This window comes from Amborella trichopoda, chromosome 6, assembly GCF_054954075.1.
Source record: "Amborella trichopoda isolate Santa Cruz 75 chromosome 6, AtrichopodaSantaCruz75HAP2 v2.0, whole genome shotgun sequence".
Lineage (NCBI taxonomy): Eukaryota > Viridiplantae > Streptophyta > Magnoliopsida > Amborellales > Amborellaceae > Amborella > Amborella trichopoda.
In genome coordinates, this window is record NC_142341.1 from 49,995,323 (window position 1) to 50,016,488 (window position 21,166).

Below are 21,166 nucleotides of genomic sequence, written 5' to 3' on the forward strand. Positions count from 1 at the left end.
ACCATCGCTCATGGCCTTCGCTTCTCTTTTCCACCGCCACCTCCCCCGCCACCTCTCTCTCCTCTCTAAACCCCACCTCCGATACTCTGCAACTTCCTCTCTCTCTTCATCCTCGTCCTCCTCCAAGAAGGTCTCTGATCGCATAGTCAAGCTCGTCGCCATTGATCTCGATGGCAGAAGGAGAGATGTCATCGGCCTCACAGGCCACACCCTCTTGAAAGCCCTAACCAACGCAGGCCTCATTGATCCCGAATCCCACAGGCTCGAAGATATCGACGCGTGCTCGGCTGAATGCGAGGTCAACATCGCTCAAGAATGGCTCGATAAGCTCCCTCCTCCTTCATACGAAGAAGAATACATTCTGAAAACGAATGCTTTGAGGGGTGTCGCGAGCAAGCATTCAAGGCTCGGGTGTCAGGTTGTTCTCTCTCCAGAGCTTCAAGGTATGGTGGTCGCGATCCCCGAGCCCAAACCGTGGGATATCCCTTAATGGGGTTTTCAATTTGGGGAGTTGAGAGAGAAATACGTCTGCTTTTTGGTTGTTGAATTGGTGGAGGATTTGGGTTGATGGGAACTTTGTTGGATAAGAATTTATGTAATTTCTAATCTCTCTAAATCTCTCTTTCTCTCTCTTCTTGAATGGGTCGACTTCCCTTGGCTTCAAATTGGGAGACCATTTCCTTCTTTCTGTCTCTTCTATTTTGGTGGAGGGATTGTTAAGGAGTTTAGTTTGGTGTTTGGCTGAACAGGAACTTGATACCAAGCAACTGTGACCAACTGTGAAAAATAAATTGCGATTCTCTTATTTGCTTTAATCATCTTTGTTTTTATATATTGTTGTTCACAGATCACAGTAGAATTGAAACATGTTTGTGTTACATTTCTGTGTTCTTATTCTCGCTGTTTATTGTGTATTCCTTCATTTAACTGCTATCCTCCATAACATATGCTTTGATTAAACTATGCACAAGGAATAAGAATTATATTTTAGTCTTGGGTTTAATTGATGTTCTCCTCTTGGTTACCTTTGCTTATGATCTTAGTTTACATTGCTTAGTTTGTTTTTGATTTTGATGGATTGACAAATGGTAGGAAGCCTACCCTATTTATATTTCTTTATTGTAACATTACACATTTTTGGAATAAGAAGAAGAAAGCTTTGTTTTTCATTGTTGAGTGTCATGCCCTCTAGGTTACATTTGTAGCATTGAGATCTTCTATATTGTTTTGGCTAATTATGTTTTTCTCCCTCTTTCTCTATATGATCGCATCATGTGCTATTGTATTGGTTTTGTCTGGTATTTCCTCAATAGATTAGCTGATAGTCGCTTCATCAGGGGGATCATTCAGGGTTTGTTTTGCCTTTTAAGATCTTCATTGTGCAAAAAGTGGTTTACTTGTCGTTGTGACATAGAATGGTAGTGCTAATGGTGCTCTATATCATCAACTTTTAGCGGTCGTCATTTTATATGTCTTAATTATTGTGTTGTTGGTACAATGGCACTTTTATTAATTAACAACAATTCTTTCAAGACTCTGAAATAAAATCTTGATGACAACTCGTAAGTTATCACTTCCCTCACTTTGCCTGATTTCTAATTTTTAGAATGGTACAAGAGCCTTGTCGAATGTATGGGAGTGTATGTCAATTTATTAGACTCCTTAAGAGTATTTGAATACCTCATATCAGGTCTCCTATAACTCAAGTCCAGGGTTCATAGTGGAAAGTGAAAATTTATGGAATTTTCTTTTTATGACTCCAGATTAGCTTCTGGCCTTGTGTCAAACATGTGCAATACTTTTGGCATAAATCTTCTCTGGATTGAGCTACAAACTCCTGATTTAATGAGTTATAGAATGTGACATTCTACCCTGGTTCAGCAATCATCATATTGTTTTTATGAAAATGTAAGAAGAAAGTGGATGGTTGTTCAAACCCAATTACTGAAATGCGTTTGAGATGCCCAAATCATCTCCAATTCAGTTCCTCCTTTATAATTTATTTATGCTCATCTTCTCTATTCTTTGTTTTCCTTGTGGTGCTATTTTTCATTATTTTCGACTGGAATTTATTTTATCTGCTATCTCCTCCACATTCTGCTGCCTTCTCCACTGAAATTTCCCAACTAGTCACATCTAACACTCAAGGGAAACAGCTTGATCTTCTTCCCATATCTTTCTTGTTTTAGCCTGTAAGTGTCGTGTTGACAATCCTTACCTCAACAACTATCTCCTAAAACCCTCCATCAGTTTCAAGCTCTTTCTGTTGCGGTCTCTATAATTGCTGTCTGAAATCCCACTGATTGGACATTACTTATCATTTCTTAGCGTGATTATCCTAACTCCTAAAACCTCTTTACATTTGTCCAACATATTCTTTTTGTTCCTTAATGTATATATTGTCGAGTAGAATATGTTCCTTAATGTAAATATTGTCGAGTTTACGGGATTGCTAGTCGACCAAAATTGTATTTGTTGCCTGATTGTCCTACTGGATGTGTGTAAAGTAGTGCTATCATTGAGCTTATTGACACTTGCGTCAAATGGCCTAAAGGAACGAGGCTAAACTTCACATGAATTCTTAGCTCTAGTCTTCGTATATAAGCTCTAAAAATGAAATCTGGCAGTTTTGACAATCATTTAATTTTTTCAGATTCTTGGTTATTTTTTTTTGAAACTGTTAACTGTAATATATAATTAATGTTTTTTTTAAAATAGAAATGTTTAAAAAATGTACCATGTGCCATTTGCAGGTTGGCAAAATACCTGTTTCTCCTTTTTGCTCTTAATCACTAAGGAGGCCACTTCTTCATTGAGTTAAATTGCGGAATTATCTGGAGATGGGATCCATCTTATTGAAATCTGGTTGTTTGTGAATAAAAGCACCAGTGAATGACAAGAATGGGTTGGCCTTTCAATATCTTTATTTAGAGATTTTTGGGTGCAGTATGTACTTTTAAACTTTATTGAGCATAATTAGCTATAACCATTCATGGTTCCTTGTATCTTTATAGGCAGTGTTTAAATGGAAAAGGTTGCTGTCCTGTCTTTGTTGCATTTAGGCATCTTAGAATTTCTAGTAATGTCACTAGTTTTGAAGTTGTTACTCTTCATGTCATTGTCATTCTTTAGGTATATTATCATTCCCCATTGGTGTTTGTAAATCTCTACAGCTCTGATTTTGCACTGTCTCTAGCACATGGCCTACCATTCATTTTTTCTCAGTGGTCATCATCATCATTGTTATCATTGTTTCTCAGTGGTCATCATCATCATTGTTATCTTTGGCATTGTCAGGTCCCCAAATTAACTGTCACTGAAATCATGTTTTAGGGAGGCACTGGCTGCTTAGCCCATGAGATCCTAAGATTTGCGAAAAGTGGAGCTATATATGCAAACAACTTATCTTGACAAACTAGGTCTTCTTCAGTGAAGTCAAAGGTGGTACCCACCTAGATTGAGATAAGGTAGGCCATGCTTTTGCCTCAAGGTATACCTCCTCAGGTAGCATATGCAAGGCACTTAGGTGTCTGGTCACCCACCTGGTATGACACCTACTTGTGACATGAACAGGGGGCAAATAGTCATGTTCTCCTTTAGAGCAGGGGAAAAGGCTATTTGGGGTGTTCAAAGCCCAAAATCCCCTTTGAACCAAATTGTTTTGGTTCTGAGGGGATCAACCACTGAATCAAATTGTATTTATCCATTGAAATTGACTTGTTTTCTAAATGTTGATGAATATTTGAGTCTATTGAGTTTGTTTCATCCCTTACTGCTTTGACTGCAATGTCTTTTTTATCATTTTCATCACCGTCATGATCGTCTTCTTCTTATTGTCTCCCAGATCACCCTATCTATTATGGAAAGAGCATCTTCCAAACCCCAAGGACAAGTTTTTTGTTATTTGTAAATTTTTTAAAAAATAACGAAGGGAACATATTATGTTTGCTTGCTTGCTTGTATTTCTTTTGAGTAAATTATTTGTTGAATAAGTTCCAAATTCGATGAATGGATCATAGATTCGGGTTCATAGTTATATGTGCTGTCTCTGTCACCTTCTGTGACTGAAACAATGTATATATTAGACAAATACTCAATATCTCTGTTTCATATATCACATTTTATATTTTTCTTTTTATTTTTTATGATTTGAATTTATCTATTTTTAGAAATTTATTGGCTGATCAATAACTCAGGTGCCCACCTAGAGCTAACCTGGTGCCTTGGACCCCACCTTTTCGGGCACGGCCTAGTTGTTCTGACTTCACTATTCTTCTCTAAAACCAAAGAACTCTTTGTGGCTAACTTACCACGAAATCACAAAATCCTTGATTAATTTTCTGAGTCCCAATAAACTATTTGTTATTTTTATTATTGTAGCCCATATAAAATAAACTTAAAGGTCATGCTACTTCTTTCTAGCTAGATCTCCCAATAGATAGCCGGATGCTTCAAGCAACCATGCTTGGACTAATGGGCAATAAGACCCTCAATCACGTTGTATATGACCTAGGAAACATTTAGAATCTTAGGGGAAATTGCCAAATCCTGTAAGGGGCCATGTAAGAGGAGTTGGTCTTAATGTTAAAAAATTCGACCGCCCGACTGCCTAGGCACCCCATAGGTGGGCTTCCCAGGTGTCGTGCGTCTAGGCGCCCAAGGTGCCATCTAGGCACTGGCCAATTAAGGCGAGCACCTAGTCGTTGCCTTGATGCAGGTTGGCCGAGGGTGGAAATAAGCCCTCGGCATGGATGTCTTGGCTATTTCCTCCCTGAATAGGGGTGAAAAGGTTTTTGGGGAGCATTCTATTTCCCCAAAGCCCTTTTTGAGTATTTCAGATAGAGAAAAACTCTCAAGAACTTAGGTTTTAAGATGTTTCTCAAGATCGAAAAAAATTTCAATGTTTATGATAATTCTGAAATTAAACAATATACCTCTTGATATTTTTGGACCTTGGAGTGGTCACATAAGAGGACATTTGGCGACCAAAGATCACTGGTTTGGGCCTGTGTTGGTTTCATTTTGAAAAGACTAGTTGTAACAATCTTAAACTTTCAAAAAAAAATAAAAAAATAAAATAAACTTTTAATAAGTGATGGTCCATATGAGCATGATAGTCCTTAGGGACCATCACCATTTTCAAAGCTTTTAGTTTGAGTTTGTTTGTTTGCTGCTGCCTTGCCACGTCCAGTGGACGTGGGCTTTAAGTGTATAAGAGGTAATATAAACGTTACACCTCGTGTATGAGGTGTAACTTAATAAAATATTATTATAAGGTGTCGTAAGAGTTTAAATACGAGAGGCGAGGTTTCTCTCTCTCTCTCTCTCTAGCCGAATTTTTATCGGAAGCTCTCTCACAAAATATTTTAGGTAAGTGACATCATCTTCTTGAAAAATAGTCTGTTTTTAATAAATAGTGATATTTCCGTCCAGGATCTTTATTTTATAAGCTTTGTGTGTAAGTGACCTCATTGTCTCGAAAAATAATCCATTCTTTTTAAAAATAAAATGAAATAATTATTTCTACTTATTATCATGAATTTTAGGCGTAATAAATTTTATGCGCACGCGACCTCATTATCTTGAAAAATAATCTTTTTAATAAAAATTGTGATATTTTATCTATGTTAGAAATTTTAAATGCTGTAAATTCTTAGAAATAAATTTATTTATTTTTCTTGTCGATTGTTAGAAAATTTTAGATACTGTAAAATTATTAGAAATAAATGTGATAATTCTGCTTTTACTAAAATTGTGAGATTTCTTTCTACTGCTTTTTTTATATTTAGACATTGTAAAATTCATGTACAAATGACTGCCTTATTATTAAAAATTGATATTTTTACAATTGATTATAGCATTGTTGTGAAATGTTTATTTGTGAATTGATATCCCATAAATTGTGATAATTTCGTATTCTTGAATTTCTATAAGAGTTTTTCTATACATATTAAAGTGGCAATTATGCTAGAATGTCTTTACAAACTGCTACCTTTCTAAATTTTAGCCCAAAATATTTGATTGGTTATTTTTAAAATGTTATTGAAAGTGACTATTATTAATGGTTTCAGTGAAATTCATATTAATGATTTCAGTGATATGTTGAGTACATGATATTTGCTGCTTTCGAATGTTTAAAGAGATTTAGAAATAATTTAAGTATGCAAGTGGACTCATCTGGTTCGCCGGTGAGGTATAAGTGAACCTATCCGGGACGCCGGTAGGGATTAAGTGGACTCATCCGGTACGCCGGTGAGGTATAAGTGGACCTATCTGGGACGCCGATAGGGATTAAGTGGACCCATCAGAACGCTGATGGGGTATATAGGTGACCTACTTGGGACGTCAGTAGGGTATTTTGTGAAATCCTTTGAATTATGCACTACCGTTAAAGTGTTATATGCATTTCAATTATTCGGATTATACTTAATTATGCATTTATTGAAAGTGAAACTGTTGATGCATTTCTGTTAATATATCTCCTTTTGGAAAATATTGATATCTTCTAACCATGATTATTTTTAGGATTATGATGATCACTTACTGAGTAGCCAAACTCATCAAACTATGGTAAACATTTTTTCAAGATAACTGCGGATTCATTTTGAGTGCTAGTCAAGATCAACCTTGGAAGATATTGTTGTTGTGTTAGCTTTCTTTATTTACTTTGTAAGACCTCGCCACTGTAAATTTGTCCTATCAAGAGTTGTATATATGTTTTGGACTGTCACATCTCAAGAATATCTGTATTGTAAATTCTTGGGGTGTGACACTAGTGCATTACAATATTTGGATTAGGGTTTGGTATTTTTGTGGTAAATATGTTACGATTTGATATTCTTTTATTTTTTTCTTTGTTCTATTTTTACATGTTTGTAGTTTAAAACTTGAAATATTTTGTGAATATTCACCAGTTTGGGCCTATATCGAATTCATTTTGAAGAGGTTAGTGCATTACAATATTTGAATTAGGGTTTGATATTTTTTTGTACAAGTGTATGTTTTAATATTCTTTTATTTTGTTTATTTTTGGATATTTCTATATGTTTATAATTGGAATATCTTGTGAATATTAACTGGTTTTGGGACTCAAAAACTTCCCCAAGAACTCCTTAGGGGGCCTAAACCTCTGCCCTGAGAACTCCTTGGAGACCTAGCCTGTCTTTTTTCCTAGGCAGCCACCTAGGCGGGCTCTTGGCTGCCTAGGAGGCCTGGCCCCCAAACCGCGTAGGCGGACGCATCTGACTTTTTGAATCATACAAGAGAATGATTCAAAGCATACAAGAGAAAATCCAGTCCCCCATTCTTAAATCCTTTGCAAGAATGATTCAATCAAGAAATGACTAGCGATATCCCTTTTGTTATGACCATTGGCTAAAATTGAACACTCCTTCTTGGCATCTGAATAAGCAACTTAATTCCTCAATTTCTGCATCCATTAGATCAAGGGGCATGTGCACCACTGTCTCCCATTTCTCTCTCGTGCTATACCTCATTAGAACCTCAGGAGTTAGATAAGATGCACATGCTCATGCCAAGTATTTGGATGGTCAGGGTATCTTCCCTAGACCACGTATCTGATAAGAACCAACTCCACTCCTGTCCCTTGTCCGTAATGTGAACTTTCTGTTAAGTTTTACTCCTATTGAACATTTCCCGGTTCAGTCACATCTTTGATTTCCCATCCATTACCCACAAATGGCAATGGGATTACCTGAAGACCACGATACCATAGGTTTTGCTCCTTTCAGAATTATATCCCAAAGTGCCTTCTTGTCTTCAGGTAGCGCCATTGCCATTTGCCTAGATTTGGGCCTCCTTATTGGGTGCCCTCCTTAGTTCTGTGACCTTGACTACCCAACTCTTGTGTCTTTCACTACCTCATCTCCATGAAAGACTCCTAGATTCTGTTGAATTTGTGGGTCAAACCCCACCATCTAGAAAAGGGAGATGAAATTTTATTTTTTCTCCAATGGATGATGAGCCCTATGCAATCACTGCTTCTACACCATTATGGCTGTGTGATTGTGACGTATTGAACTCATCCCTCTGTTGAAGCTCTTCCATATTTCTCACTTGATAGCTACCATGCATGCCTTCTCAAATAAATCATAGTTGAGGATCATTGTTAATCATATGTTTTCGTGCCTTCTATGCGTTTGGCCTTTTTTTTTTTTTCCTTAAAGTGAACCTTTACCTCCTAAATGAACTATCATACTGGCAACTTGTACGGTCCCCAACTAGGATATCCTTGCTTCTCTTTCTTATTTCTTCCAACTCCCTTGCACTTTTTATTTGTCAATTTCCGTAAGCTATACAAATGGGCCTAACTAAAGATATGGTAGGGTTGCCTTATGTTTATTTTGTAGCAAATCTTTAGTTTTCTTTGAATATCTGGTCACATGTGTTGGTAGTGGGCTAAGAGTTAACAAAGATAAGAACGACCGCAAATGGTCATGTTTGTGGAGACAGCATGCTCGGAACCATCATGAGTGGATTTCTGCAGTGCTAATCACTTAACATATGCCTTAGTTTGCTTTTGTGTCTTTTTAGTAGGTTTGAGTGATCATGGACAAATCCAATATTTGAGAGTTTTGAATGGGGATTGGGCTCTTGAAAGGGCCAATTCCTCTCCTTGAGTGATGATGTGCTCTCACAAAGGTAAACCTCTTCCCCTTGTCCAATTTATATTGGATGAGGATTCTATGAGTCAGAGGGCTTATGCTATAATATAAGCCTGTTAGACAGAAAATGTAACTTGTAGGTTTTTTTTGGGCTGAAAGTTTGCAGAACATCTTTGATTGAAAAATAAACATTTTAAAAAATAATCACTTTTGAGACCTCAATCTGCTGTCCGTCAATTGACGGCCTTTATTCACTGGAAAAGGCAGATTATTTGGATGAGATGAGCATGTATGTGGAATTTGGGGTCCAACAAACCCCTCTAGCTCCAACAGGCTAATGCTACAGTTTAAGCAGATGAACTTATATATATATTTTCTTTTTATATTGGTTTTTTAGATGCATTTGTTGGAGAGAGAATTGATTAATGCAAAACTTTCTGTGGAGCGGAGGAGGATGGAAGATGTAGTCTTTATTCAGGTTCTTGTTTGGGCATCAAGTGGTTAAGGGATGTCGATTGGGTCAATCAGCAAGTGGCATTGGAGAGTTGGGAGTTGACATGAGTCTTTGAGGAGTCCTCTGGGGTAAGCATGGATTTAGTATGAGAGTGTGGCTGGATCCAATGTTCTATAAGCTTTATTGTCATGGTGAATACTCTGTACAATGGATCAAGGTTTGAAAGGGGCGATTATTAGGTCTAGGGTTGGGGTGGAGGCTAGAGAATTTGACAGATTTTGGAGGGATATGTATCGGTAGGGTGTATTTTTGGGCTAGGTTATTGTGCCACATTGCTGTGTAGTGAAAATGGGTTTCAGGTTATCTGAAATATTGTATCACTACAATGATCGATATAATGTGTTGAGATGATGAAGCATCTTCTTACCAATAGGAAGCTTGTAATATAGTTTGGGGAGATCTTTTACGTTTCCTATGGATGCGTCATTTAACTCTCCATGTTCTATCAATTTGTGGACTGCCAGTTTTTGCATAGGATGTTGCATACAATGGAACGTTAACTAGTAGAAAGACGAGTGAGTTTTCAGTGACAATAGGTCTACATCCAAGGTCAGTATTGAGCCCATACTTCTTTGTCTTAGTTGTAGAAGACTTAACTAGACACCTATAAAATGGGGTATTGTGGTGTATATTGTTTGTAGAGGTATTGTGGTGTATATTGTTTGTAGATGACATAGTTTTGATCGATGAGACCTGCAACGATGTCAACACAAAGTTCGAATGATGGATCGGGATTCGTGTAGCCTATCACAAACAATTGGAAAAGGCTCTAAAGATGATGATCGCGTCATCAGTTTCATGGCTCTTTCTTTGCTCGGTAGTCACTTGTCATAATCATTTGGTTACATAATTTTGGAAATTATTCATTACTATTAGAAATATATCGACATCTTATTTGCTAACTTTCTGATGTATACATTTGCTAACATATTTACTTCTACAATGATTTATCCACTGATGGATGGATGTGGAGCTAGATAAAACCATGTACCTCTTAATTAAAAAAAGGCATCATTCTTTTTTCGATTTGTTATTTTTGAATTCAGGACTAATTTTCCATGAGGTTGTGGCTTCATGTGTTGAATTTCCCACACATCAGGAGGAAAATATTTGAAAACTGCAGTTTAAAAATAAACATATCTTGAGCCTTCTTTTTAAAATTTTTCTTTTTGTCTTTTTGCTTTTCTCTGCGAGTGTGGATACGGTAGAATCGCTAGAGTATAATCTTGAAAAGATACAATTCAAATTTGGGATTTTTTATGGCAATTTTTTTCTTCTAGTGTATTGACTCACGGTGAATTAGACAAGGGGTACCCTGTGCCTTGCAACCAACTCCCCTAAGAAAAAAAGATAAAAAGAAGAAAAGGAGTATATTTTACAAAAAAAAAGCATTTTAGACCATTTATCTTTGGTACAAGGTGGTCATAATTGACCTTGACTATTAGATGCAACATTAGATGGCTGCATTTATTCCAATGATTAAGCTCAAGCTTCAAAAGAAAAGTTTTCAAAACCTTGTGACGCATTGAAGCTATCAAATTTTACATTGAGTGGTTTTATGAATTGTAACTTCTTTATATCAAAAGTAAATGGTTTCTTCCTTGTATCAAAAGAAAAAAGTTTCATTGTATACAATCCCTTTTCCAAAACCCTTGTTTGATTGAGGGATTAGAAACCCTCATAAAAAATTTGGTAACCTATTTCAGTCCTTGAAAACTGGATTTGGAGCTCTTAAAATGGTGCAAATTTAATGGTCGCTCAGGCCAAGATGCAATCGAGATGGCTACCCAATTTTCAAGATACTATTCTTTGAGAAGAAGGGAATGGATTGCAAGAAACTTGGGTCCTCAATTATTTTTAGGAAGTTTATTCTAATACCTTTTAGCAATGAACTATTTAACATTTTATCCATATAGTTTGATTTAATTCAAAACACCCATTAAAGGGCACATGATCATGAGTTGGAATTGTTGCAATTGGGTAAAATGTTAAATAATTCATCTCTCGTGGGGATTTTGATAAATTTTTCATTATTTTAAGAATTTTAGGATGTGTTTAAGTTCTGAAAGATGTGTTTGCGATATGCAGATCCTGTTTGATAACGGGAATTTGGGATATCCACTTTCGAGGAAGATGCCAGTTTTGTGGAGGACACCGGAATTTGGGATATCCACTGCATCTTTCAAAAATCAAACACCCCATATCCGTCGTGGCCTCAATTTTGATGCAGATACCCTCGCGAACAGGTATTCGTAATCCCTTTTAATTTCTCATCCCTCTCTCGTTCCTTTTCTTTCTTTCTTCTTTTTCCTGCTTTGGCTGTCTTGTAATACCTTCATAATCTTAATGAAATACTCGTCATATTTGTTTTATAAAACAGATTTTTGTTTGGTGGAACACATTACATAGTTTTACATTGAAATTTGTCTCTAGAAATTTCCCGTGTACACCTATGTAATGGGAGGGGAAACTTATCTCACAATGAAAAAAAGATTAATCTGCATAAATTCTTTAACTAAAACATTTGGGCTTCTTTTGCTATTGTTAGGCACTGATATTTCACTTTATCAAAAATCAACGCCAAATTTTTTTTATCAAATCTAACTTTCATCAAAACTTTATTCTGAACCTCATATTTTCAAAGCCAAGAAAAATATTCATAATCCTAATTTTCGCTAGGCTATGATTATATGCACTCTTGAGTTCTCTAGAGTTTGGAGCATGACCCATCAAGTGAGTTAAAACTCCATTTTGAATGGAGAAATCGTTTCCTTTGGAGCATATATCACAATTACTGCTTCAGGGAAAATACATACTTATTTGGTATGAAAATGGAAAATCACTTGAGAATGTAGGTAAGGTAGGGTAGGGTTGGCAACATAGTCACCAAGTCGGAAGAATAGTCAATATATCAATTCATCATAAAATCAGAAATAAATTATTTTTATTTTAAAATGTTGGATGAAATAATCGAGTAAAAAAAAAAAATCGGAAAAAACACTTTATATAAAAATACCGCAAATATAGCATACTAGACTCAAAAAATCAGAGTGAAATTAACGGATAACTTTCAAAAAAAGCACCATATTTATGCTAACACTACAGTCATTAAACTAGCTATTCCAACTATGCACCATACTAACTATGCACCATTACTAACTATAGACCATACTAACCACACTAACTATACACGATACTAATTATACAAACACGCACCGTACCATCCTATGCAATATTTAGACTTTTAGAGAGAGAGGCGATTAATTATACAAACACGCACCGTACCATCCTATGCACCATATTTAGACTTTTAGAGAGAGAGGTGATCATTTATTTTGGAGCCAGAAGATAGAGAGAGGGAGTTGGCATAGGACAAATAAATGCAGAGGAAGGGAGAGAGGTTGACGCAAAGAAAGAAATAGAGAGAGAGAGGGGGCGGCGGTGACCACGGATCTCTCAAAAGAACACATAATAGGATACAGAGATAGAGGGAACGGCGGTGACCACGGATCTCTCAAAGGAACTCTGAAGAGGATGTAGGGTTTTTCAAAATGGTGTTGTCTTTTCGAAGCAGCTGGTGAACTTCTTGTGAAGAAAATCAGATGGGTGCGCCTAAATCAGATCGTGCTTTATTTTTTAAGTTGATGGGTTGAATTAGGTTTTGGAAAAGTGTTTTTCTTAATTTATTTGCCCCTAATAGATTCTTTGAGCTATGTTAATTTGGGGATTTTTTAGTTACGTTAAATTTGGGGATTTTTTATCTACTTTTAAATATGTGATTTGAAAAAATTTCCCTATCAGATGGTCCTCTGTTTTTCCTAATTTATTTTCCCCTAATTTTTTTGAAATGTTGTTAAATTTAGGGATTTTTGAAAGCTAATGTTAAATCTGTATTTCAATATAAAATTATAAACAATGAGTCTCTTTCTCTAAAGCATGCATTATAAACAGTGGTTCTCTTTTTCTCTCTCTATATACCCGTCAAGTATTTGTGATGTAGTTCAATTTGGGGAGTTTTTAAACTTCTCTATCTCCACTGTTTCTTAATTTCTTTGAGATGGTTCTCTTTCTCCCGTTGTGTACCTGTTGATGAGATGGTTCTCTATCACATGATTCTCTCTCTATGTATCCATAGAGTATTATTAATAGAAAATTTTATTTGAAATGACTTATTATAAAAATTAAAAAATCGCTTATTAAACTTATTCATGAAAAAAATGTGATTTTTTACACTATTTTGAAAAATACGCAGTTTAAAACATTTTTTTTAAAAAATTTCAATTTTTTTTTAAAAAAACGTGTTTAAAACGCAGATCGGCTAACTATTGTTTGCAACTGATCGGGTCAGGTCGGGTCCATGTTGATTCTGACCCTCCTAGGTTCCACCCGGACCTACAGGTTGATTTGGACCTAGATTGGGCTCTAGAAATTAAAACTAAAATTTTTTTTTTGTTAATATATATTTTATATGAGTAATGATCCTAGGATCTTCCTCCACCCACATGTGTAAGACCTTAAATGATCACCATTAAAGTTGGTATGGATTTATAGAAAAGTCAAATTCTACATCCATGTGATAATTTTAATAGAACTTCGTACCAATTTTTATGATGATCCTTTGAGGTCCTTCACATGGATAGAGGAGGGTCTATAGGATCATTACTCATTTTATATATACTTAATAAAAGGTCGGATGGGGGTGGATCTGAGTCATTTGGCCCACATCCCAACCCTCATGGGTCCAAAACATGGACGTGGACCCAAACCACCCGGCCTATTTGCCACTCCTAAATGTAGGGGCTTGAAAAATTTTATTCGGTATAAAAAGATGTTTTAAATATTATGTTATAATTTATTTTTTCACTACTTTTAAATTTCATTTGGATGTGTTTTGCTTAAAAGTAATGATCCTATTAGACCCTCTCATACTCATGTGTAGAAGATCCGAAAAGATTGTCATTAATGTGGGAGAGATTATTAGAATAATGATTGTATGAGATCCTCTCATACTCGTGTGTATAGGACTTTAAGAATCACTATTAAATTTGACACAGATATTTAAAAAAGTTATCTCTATTAAATTTGATACAGATATCTAAAAAAATTATCACATGGATGGGAGATTTGATTTTTCTAAATACCAATATTAAATTTAATAGTGATAGTTTAGAGTCCTACACACGAGTATCTCATATGATGATTACTCTCTAAGCTTACACGCATGGCGGATCTCATATGATCATTAGTCTTTAAGCTGATAATATTGATCCTAAAGACCCTCTCACATACATATTTTTTATTTTTTAATTTTTAATGATTTTGAGACCAGCCAGCTTAGTTAGGCCCTCTTAATCGGCCGGTTTACTGGTTGCTCGGACCTAGTCGTTCACGCGTTTCTGAGGCGGCCTTGATTTTTCGAAGACCGGATCTACGGACGGCGGTGATAGCTAATGTGTTCTCCCATCGCCGATGCGGTGAGTGTGTCTTCTCTCGTCGCCGTCCATCGGCTGATCGTATGGTGCAGATATCATACTTTCTGATTCCCAAAAAAACACGTGAAAACCCTAACGACTTTCCATCTGTATATATATCTATACCAGATACCCAACTCTCCAAAACCCTAGAACTTCATATTGTCGCGGTGTCCTTTGCTCCTGTTATCCATGGCTTCTTCCTGAGATTCCAACTCTATTTCTCTGTTATCAATAAACTCTAGTTCTTCCTTAATATCCAAAAACCTAAGTTTCAAACAGTCAAAAAGCTCTAGCTATCTCTATGATTCTGAATATCTGTTGCCCTAATTCCTGGTCTGTTTTTTCTGAAGTACTTTACAGTGTGTATATGTTCAGCTTGTAGTTTGTTTTTTATTGCTTTGATTGATGATCTAGCACGGATTTCTGTATATTTATTTGAGTTGAAAATGAGTGGGAAATTTTTTTAAAAAGCAAGGCAGCTTCTTGTTTGAAAGAAATCTCTGCTTTCAGGCAACAATTCAATTGAAACTTGCGATATCAATATTCAGCTTCACTCGCCTGCTTTTGATTTTGCAATGATATTGCAGGCCCTTTTACTGCTGGTACAATTACCATTTGTTTTTAAAATTCATTATCTTTTTTAATTTTTTTTTTTGGTTTTTCTTTTGAAAGTATGGCTTAAATTGATCATAAATGTTACATTTGTCAGAGAGAGTCTTGGCCAGATGTTTCTGTCCATTTAAGTTGTGTTTGGAAATGTACTAATAGCTTGTATTCTGGTTTTTCAATATGAAGCAAACGCACTCTGTCCCAAGACTAACTATCAGTGTTTTGAGGCAATTTCTTCGTTTGCGAAATTGAATGCTCCAATCAAACTCGTCACTAATGATTCTGAATTGAATTTGTAGACGCATGGTTGGACTACATTTTGTTTCTTGGATTTCTTGATTTCATTTTCCATAGGTTTTATGGATTCTATTAGGTTTTCGAAGGATTAGGATAACGCTAGCAATTTGCAAGCATTTGACTATTGGTTCAGGAATTTAGGTGGAGTGGTTTGCAGCTCTGATGATTCCTGAAAACAGTGAAAATATAAAATCAAATAAAAACTTGAAAGATCTAAGATTTCTCTCAATTTTTGGATCTATAAAGTTTTTGGGGGTTTTGGTCTCATTGATTGTATGGAATATGGCATATATGACATGGGTTTTAGATTTTTCTCACGTATTGAGCTCAATCACTGGATTCGTGAATTGGTTTTTATTCTACGGATTTTTTTTCATGGAATGAATTGGGCTCTATCACTGGATTAGTGAATTGGTTTTTATTTTACGGATTTTTATCATGGAATGAATTGGGTTTTGCTGGTTTGTTGTTAGCATAATTAGCAAATTGGCATTTTAAACGCAATTTTTTTAAAAAATTGGAGTTTTTTGAAAAGATGTTTTAAACTGCGTATTTTTCAAAAGAGTTTAAAAAAATTGCATCTTTTTCATGAAGAAGTTTCATACGCGATTTTTTAATTTTTATAAGAAATCGTTTAAAAAAAACGGTTATATTAATAATCCTCCATGGTACACATAGAGATAACTGTGAACGAGATAGAAATATAATTATCTTAAAAAAATTAGGAAAAAACAAAAATAAATAAGTTTCAAAAATTTTCAAATTGAATTACATCACAAATGGTTGATGGGTATGGAGATCGATAGATATAGAGAGAGAGGAAAAAGAGAATTTATATTGCTAGCTTTAGAGAAAGAGAATCGGTATTTATATTGAAATATAGATAAGTCTTCAAATTTAACAACATTTCAAAGAAATTATAGAGGAACAATCTGATAGAGATTTTTTAAATCACATCAAAAAATTCTCAATTTTAACATAACTCAATAATCTTCAAATTAACATAGCTCAAAGAACATATTAAGAAAAATAAACTAAAATAAAACGTACAAAAATCCCCAAATTAACATAGCTCAAAGAACAGATTAGGAGAAATAAACTAGGGAAAAACGTACAAAGGGCTTTTTCTTAATCTTGATTCAACCCATCAGATTAAAAAATCCAACCATCTGATTTTCTTCACACATCATATTAAAAAATACAACACGATGCCCATCTGATTTTCTTCACAAGAAAGTTCACAATCAGTTTAAAAAAGATAGCACCTTTCTGATTCAGAAGAAGTTCATCTTATTTGCTCTTTTGTATTCTTTTGAGAGATCCGTGGTCACTTCACACCCCTATTCTCTCTCTCTATTTCGTTATTTGCATCCACCTCTCTCTCTCCCTTTGCACCTCATGCTCTGTCAAAAGAAATGGTCACCCCCTCTCGTCTTCTCTATCTAAAAGTATAAATATAGTGCAAAAGGATGGTACGGTGCATATTGATATTATTAGTATGGTGTATAGTTAGTAAGGTTAGTATGGTGTATAGTTAGTATGATGCATAGCTAGAATAGATGACTATAATGTTAGCATAGTTAGCATAATATGGTGCCCTTTTTTTAAACTTATATGCATTTTTCACTCCAATTTTTTGAACCTAGTCTGCTATATTTGCGACATAAAATCTTTTTGCCGATCTGTATTTTTAACCCGATTTTTTCATCCAACTTTTTAAAATAAAAACGATTTATTTCCGATTTTATGGTGAACCGATATATTGATATTCCCCGACTTGCTAACTATGGTTGTGAGTTGCATAAGGGTTTTTGCATGCTATAAATTGGGTTATGTTGGTTTCTATTGGGTTTTGGTTTCGTGTTTTGTTGTATGCTATAAATGTTCATAGAATTCAGGAAGTAGTAAGTATTATGTTAGTGGATGGGATGGAGTCTGGGATTTAGGATTGCAATTTCTATGAACCTCAATCATAAATTTGGAGTATAAATGAAGACTGATCACATCTTTTGATTAAATCTCTTTACACAATGAAGAATACTGGTTATACATCTTCAAATAAATTTTTTTTTATTTGATTGCATTTCAATACCTTGAAGACCTATTTCTCTAGGTTTATACTAGAAAAGGGTGGGAGTTCCATTGACTAGATTCATACTAGCAAGGTGTTACACCAAACAGGACATCAATCCTCTCATGACCTTCTGTTTGAATTACTGTATCTGTTATCTATTAATCATTCTCAGCAAGTAAAGAGTGACATCTTAACTTTCCATAACCAATAACTTCAAATTCTGCTGCCATCATGCTCGTATTCCATGTACAGAAAATACAAAATCTTCAATGATGACCTGAAATTTGTTCATGGCATCATGTTGAACCAAGTGAAATAACCACACATTGTTCAATCGGTTGGTTCAGAAAGGACCACATCAGGCCTAATCCAACTCTAGGGTCCAACCAGATTGGAACGGGGTTCAATTCAACTAAAATCAGTAAATTTATCTGGTTATAAAAACAATCCAAATTAGTGAAGCAAAGCTGCTGGGTATTACAATTCACAACCTCATGGAATTCCTATTAGGTGTCCATTTTTTCATTTTTGGCTTTCAGATATTATAATTTCTATGCAACGGAACATGCCTAGAGTTCAAGAAACATGAATAATGAGGCTGCTAGCATCATTAGAAGGTAAAACGAATTAATTACGTTCAAAGGAACGAATAAGAATCCCAGCCATAGTAGTCTTTGAGGCTATGAATAGATGCCAATGTCATGGATTATTAGCATGTACAAGTTATAATGATCATAACATACTTAGATTAGCATTTAGACAAGGGACAATGGCATAAACGTTATGGAAGCGCATGCCCATCATGCTCATCACTTAATTGACATAACATGTATCTGTGCTACAACGTAAGAAAAAGGAGAGGCAAATGAATCCCATATTACTTAATTGCATACCAAGGATGATTATTATTTTATATCCACTTTGGTCTCTAATTCTGAGGCGTTGAGGATGGCTAGTTACTTTGATATGACAAAGAGCACAAAAAAATCTTACAGTATCAATTGTGCCATCAACACCAATAGCTAGCAATAGCATAGGGGAAGAAGAAGGGTCGTCACAACCCCACTCACTCGTTTGGCACTCACTTTCTCTTAGTGTTTCCCACCTTCTAAATTTATCTCTTATCTATACTCAATTTTATCTATGTCTCTGTGGCCTTCAGATCTCTTGCATACTATTTCCTCTGTTCTTGTCCGTCTTGTCGTTTTTCCGTTTTCTTATCTCTCCTTATGCCCCATTCTACTACTACTCTATTTCTGCAGTTTTTGTTTTTCTATGATGTGGAGGCCCCTCTTTCTCTCAATTGATTTGTATTATAATTTTCTCAGTCTTAGATTAGACAGGATGCTAACATTCATGTTGTTGTTTTTCTGTTGATTTGAGTAAGGTACAACTGCTGCTTTACATCGATGTAGTCAAGCAATTTCTTTCATGGAGCATTTGTTTGGACGGAAAATAGTTCTCTGTTGGTTTTTATGATAGTTTCTTTGTTCTTCTTCTTCTTTTTTGTATTTTTCCTTTCTATTTATTGTGTTTTTAATATAGTTCGGTTTTGCTTTTGGTTTTGTAATTTCTTTTTTTTTTGTTCTCTTTTAGTTTTAGGATTTGAAGGCAGAAGAACTCCGGATTGTTATGGATTTTTATTATTTTCTTTTTAATGGCTTGTAGATCAGATATCTTACAAGTTTTATTGGCCTTCAGGATTTCCATGGATTTTGCACTTGTGGTTTCTCATGAGCTTTGAGTAATGTAGGTTAGAGCTGTTGCTTTTCTTCTGTTTTCTTTCGGAAATTTACCAGTAAAATTTCATTAAATTGTATAATGTACAAGTATTGTAACTGTAGATAAAAAAATGTGTCCTTGGGGCTGTCCAGACTTACGATTGACTTACACTGGTTCGGCATCACCTGAAGGTGCCGATGGGCCAATGCCACACCATTCCAACTGGGTGTGCAATGATATACAGTACAAATTCCTCGCCATGGCCAGACTGATCGCTGCTCCTCTGCCAAGGTAGATGATCACATATATTTCGTCTTGAATATTCCACACATGCAAGAGGATCCCAAGAATAGAGAGATGCCATAGGAAACTGCCAATACATGAAGGGGAAGGGAAGATCAGAACTTGAATAGAGACTCAACTGAGTTCGGGCTCAGACAATAAAAATCCAATAGACTTGAAAATAGGACCTTGCCCTTTTGTAGGGCCTACATTTGTATCATATTTTATTCAAATAAAATTTTGTTATTTTTTTAAAAAAATTTCTGAAGATATTCTCTGTACACATGTAGTTTAATACTTCTTGAGTTTTAAGTTGTGTGTCCAACAAGCGAGTTCATTATTGGAATCTGTGAGTGATTACTGTAATTCTTTATATGATTTGAAGTTTCAAAAAAACAAATCTCTATACATTTCGAATGAAACTCTGTTTGGCTTGGTTCTATACCATTTCATTTCTGGATATCATGATTGCTGCCTACTGTTGGCTCAAAGAGTCGACCATAAATAAATATTTGTTGGTTTGATTAATTGTAGTTTAACTCAAGATACCGACTGTGTGGATCTATGGGAAAAGGCAATTGTTTGTTTTGTGTTTCATGTATCTGGAAATATTACGGGGAACGAGGATGATGAGAATTTTCAAGGTTGCAGATTACATTTTACCAGTCTGTTTAGATGATTTCCACCTTTTTTGTTTCTATAATTTACTCTTACCGTGCATGCGACTTGAAAATTTATGTCTCACAGGTGGTTTGAAGGAGAATGTTATTGATGCCTGCAGCCTCGAACTCTGTAAACACTAGATTTGCAGTGCTGAACAAGGCAAAAGACTGTTATCTTTCAGCTATGGGGAAGTGAATGTGATGCAATCCACATTATTCGCCTGCCTTCACAATGGAATCTTTTCTTAGCAAACTTGTGCTAAGAGGAAAGATTAGTTCACGATGCTATTTGTTCAAACTCCCAACATGCCATCCCCACCTGCTGTTAACTCAATAAGAGACCCGTGAACACTGATAATCTTGTATCAAAATGCCAATAGGAAAAGAGAAACTTAATAGACCTCTAACCCCAACCCTTCTCTCTCTCTCTCTCATTCTTTTCATGGATCAAATTGTTGTATTGTTTTTCATTTCAGCCTCTCAACTGCGCTTCATGCTCATTTTTCTTTCTTTTTATTTTTTTTCTTTTAGATCTCGAAGCACAACGGGGACCAATATATATATAAAAGCATCTACAAAACGTCTATAGGTGAGGTTCTATAATATCACCGTACAAAGTTCATCACACAGTCAAAGTTGTCCGGTAGTATGTGAATTTTTATAATGATTGTACTAATCATATTTATCTAAAATTTGGGGCTTGTGTATATATGATCAAGTTGCACCAAAATAAAATATTAAAAAATAATAGGCATAAAACAAATTATGAAATTACCATTGAAACTTTATAGGGGTATTTTTCATAATTTTTATAACGGGGATAAAACCATAGGTGAAGTACTGTAGAACTTTACCCTATAGGATCTTTTGTAGTGTTTTCCTATATATATATATATATATATATATAT

At 35.3% G+C, this 21,166-nt stretch overlaps 1 protein-coding gene and 1 long non-coding RNA gene across 13 annotated transcripts; both read left to right on the forward strand.

Annotated features, from left to right (window-relative positions):
* LOC18441818 (2Fe-2S ferredoxin-like superfamily protein) lies at nt 1-815 on the forward strand. Its single transcript, XM_006852049.4, has one exon. It carries the CDS (start codon nt 11-13, stop codon nt 488-490), a length of 480 nt encoding a protein of 159 aa, XP_006852111.1. The 5' UTR covers nt 1-10; the 3' UTR covers nt 491-815.
* A 10,576-nt stretch (nt 816-11,391) lies between these two features.
* On the forward strand, nt 11,392-20,728 carry LOC110007897 (uncharacterized). 12 transcript variants are annotated; one of them, XR_016057187.1, is made up of 3 exons: nt 11,392-17,035; nt 19,294-19,345; nt 19,437-19,996. It is a non-coding gene; the product is annotated as an uncharacterized LOC110007897 (long non-coding RNA). The 12 variants fall into 12 exon arrangements; XR_016057190.1 differs by having other exon boundaries at nt 19,467-19,996; XR_016057191.1 differs by having other exon boundaries at nt 19,506-19,996.
* The last annotated feature ends 438 nt before the right edge of the window (nt 20,729-21,166 follow it).

Excerpts from the sequence above, each read along its gene's own strand:
- LOC18441818 (XM_006852049.4), top strand. The coding sequence starts at position 11 with ATGGCCTTCGCTTCTCTTTTCCACCGCCACCTCCCCCGCCACCTCTCT.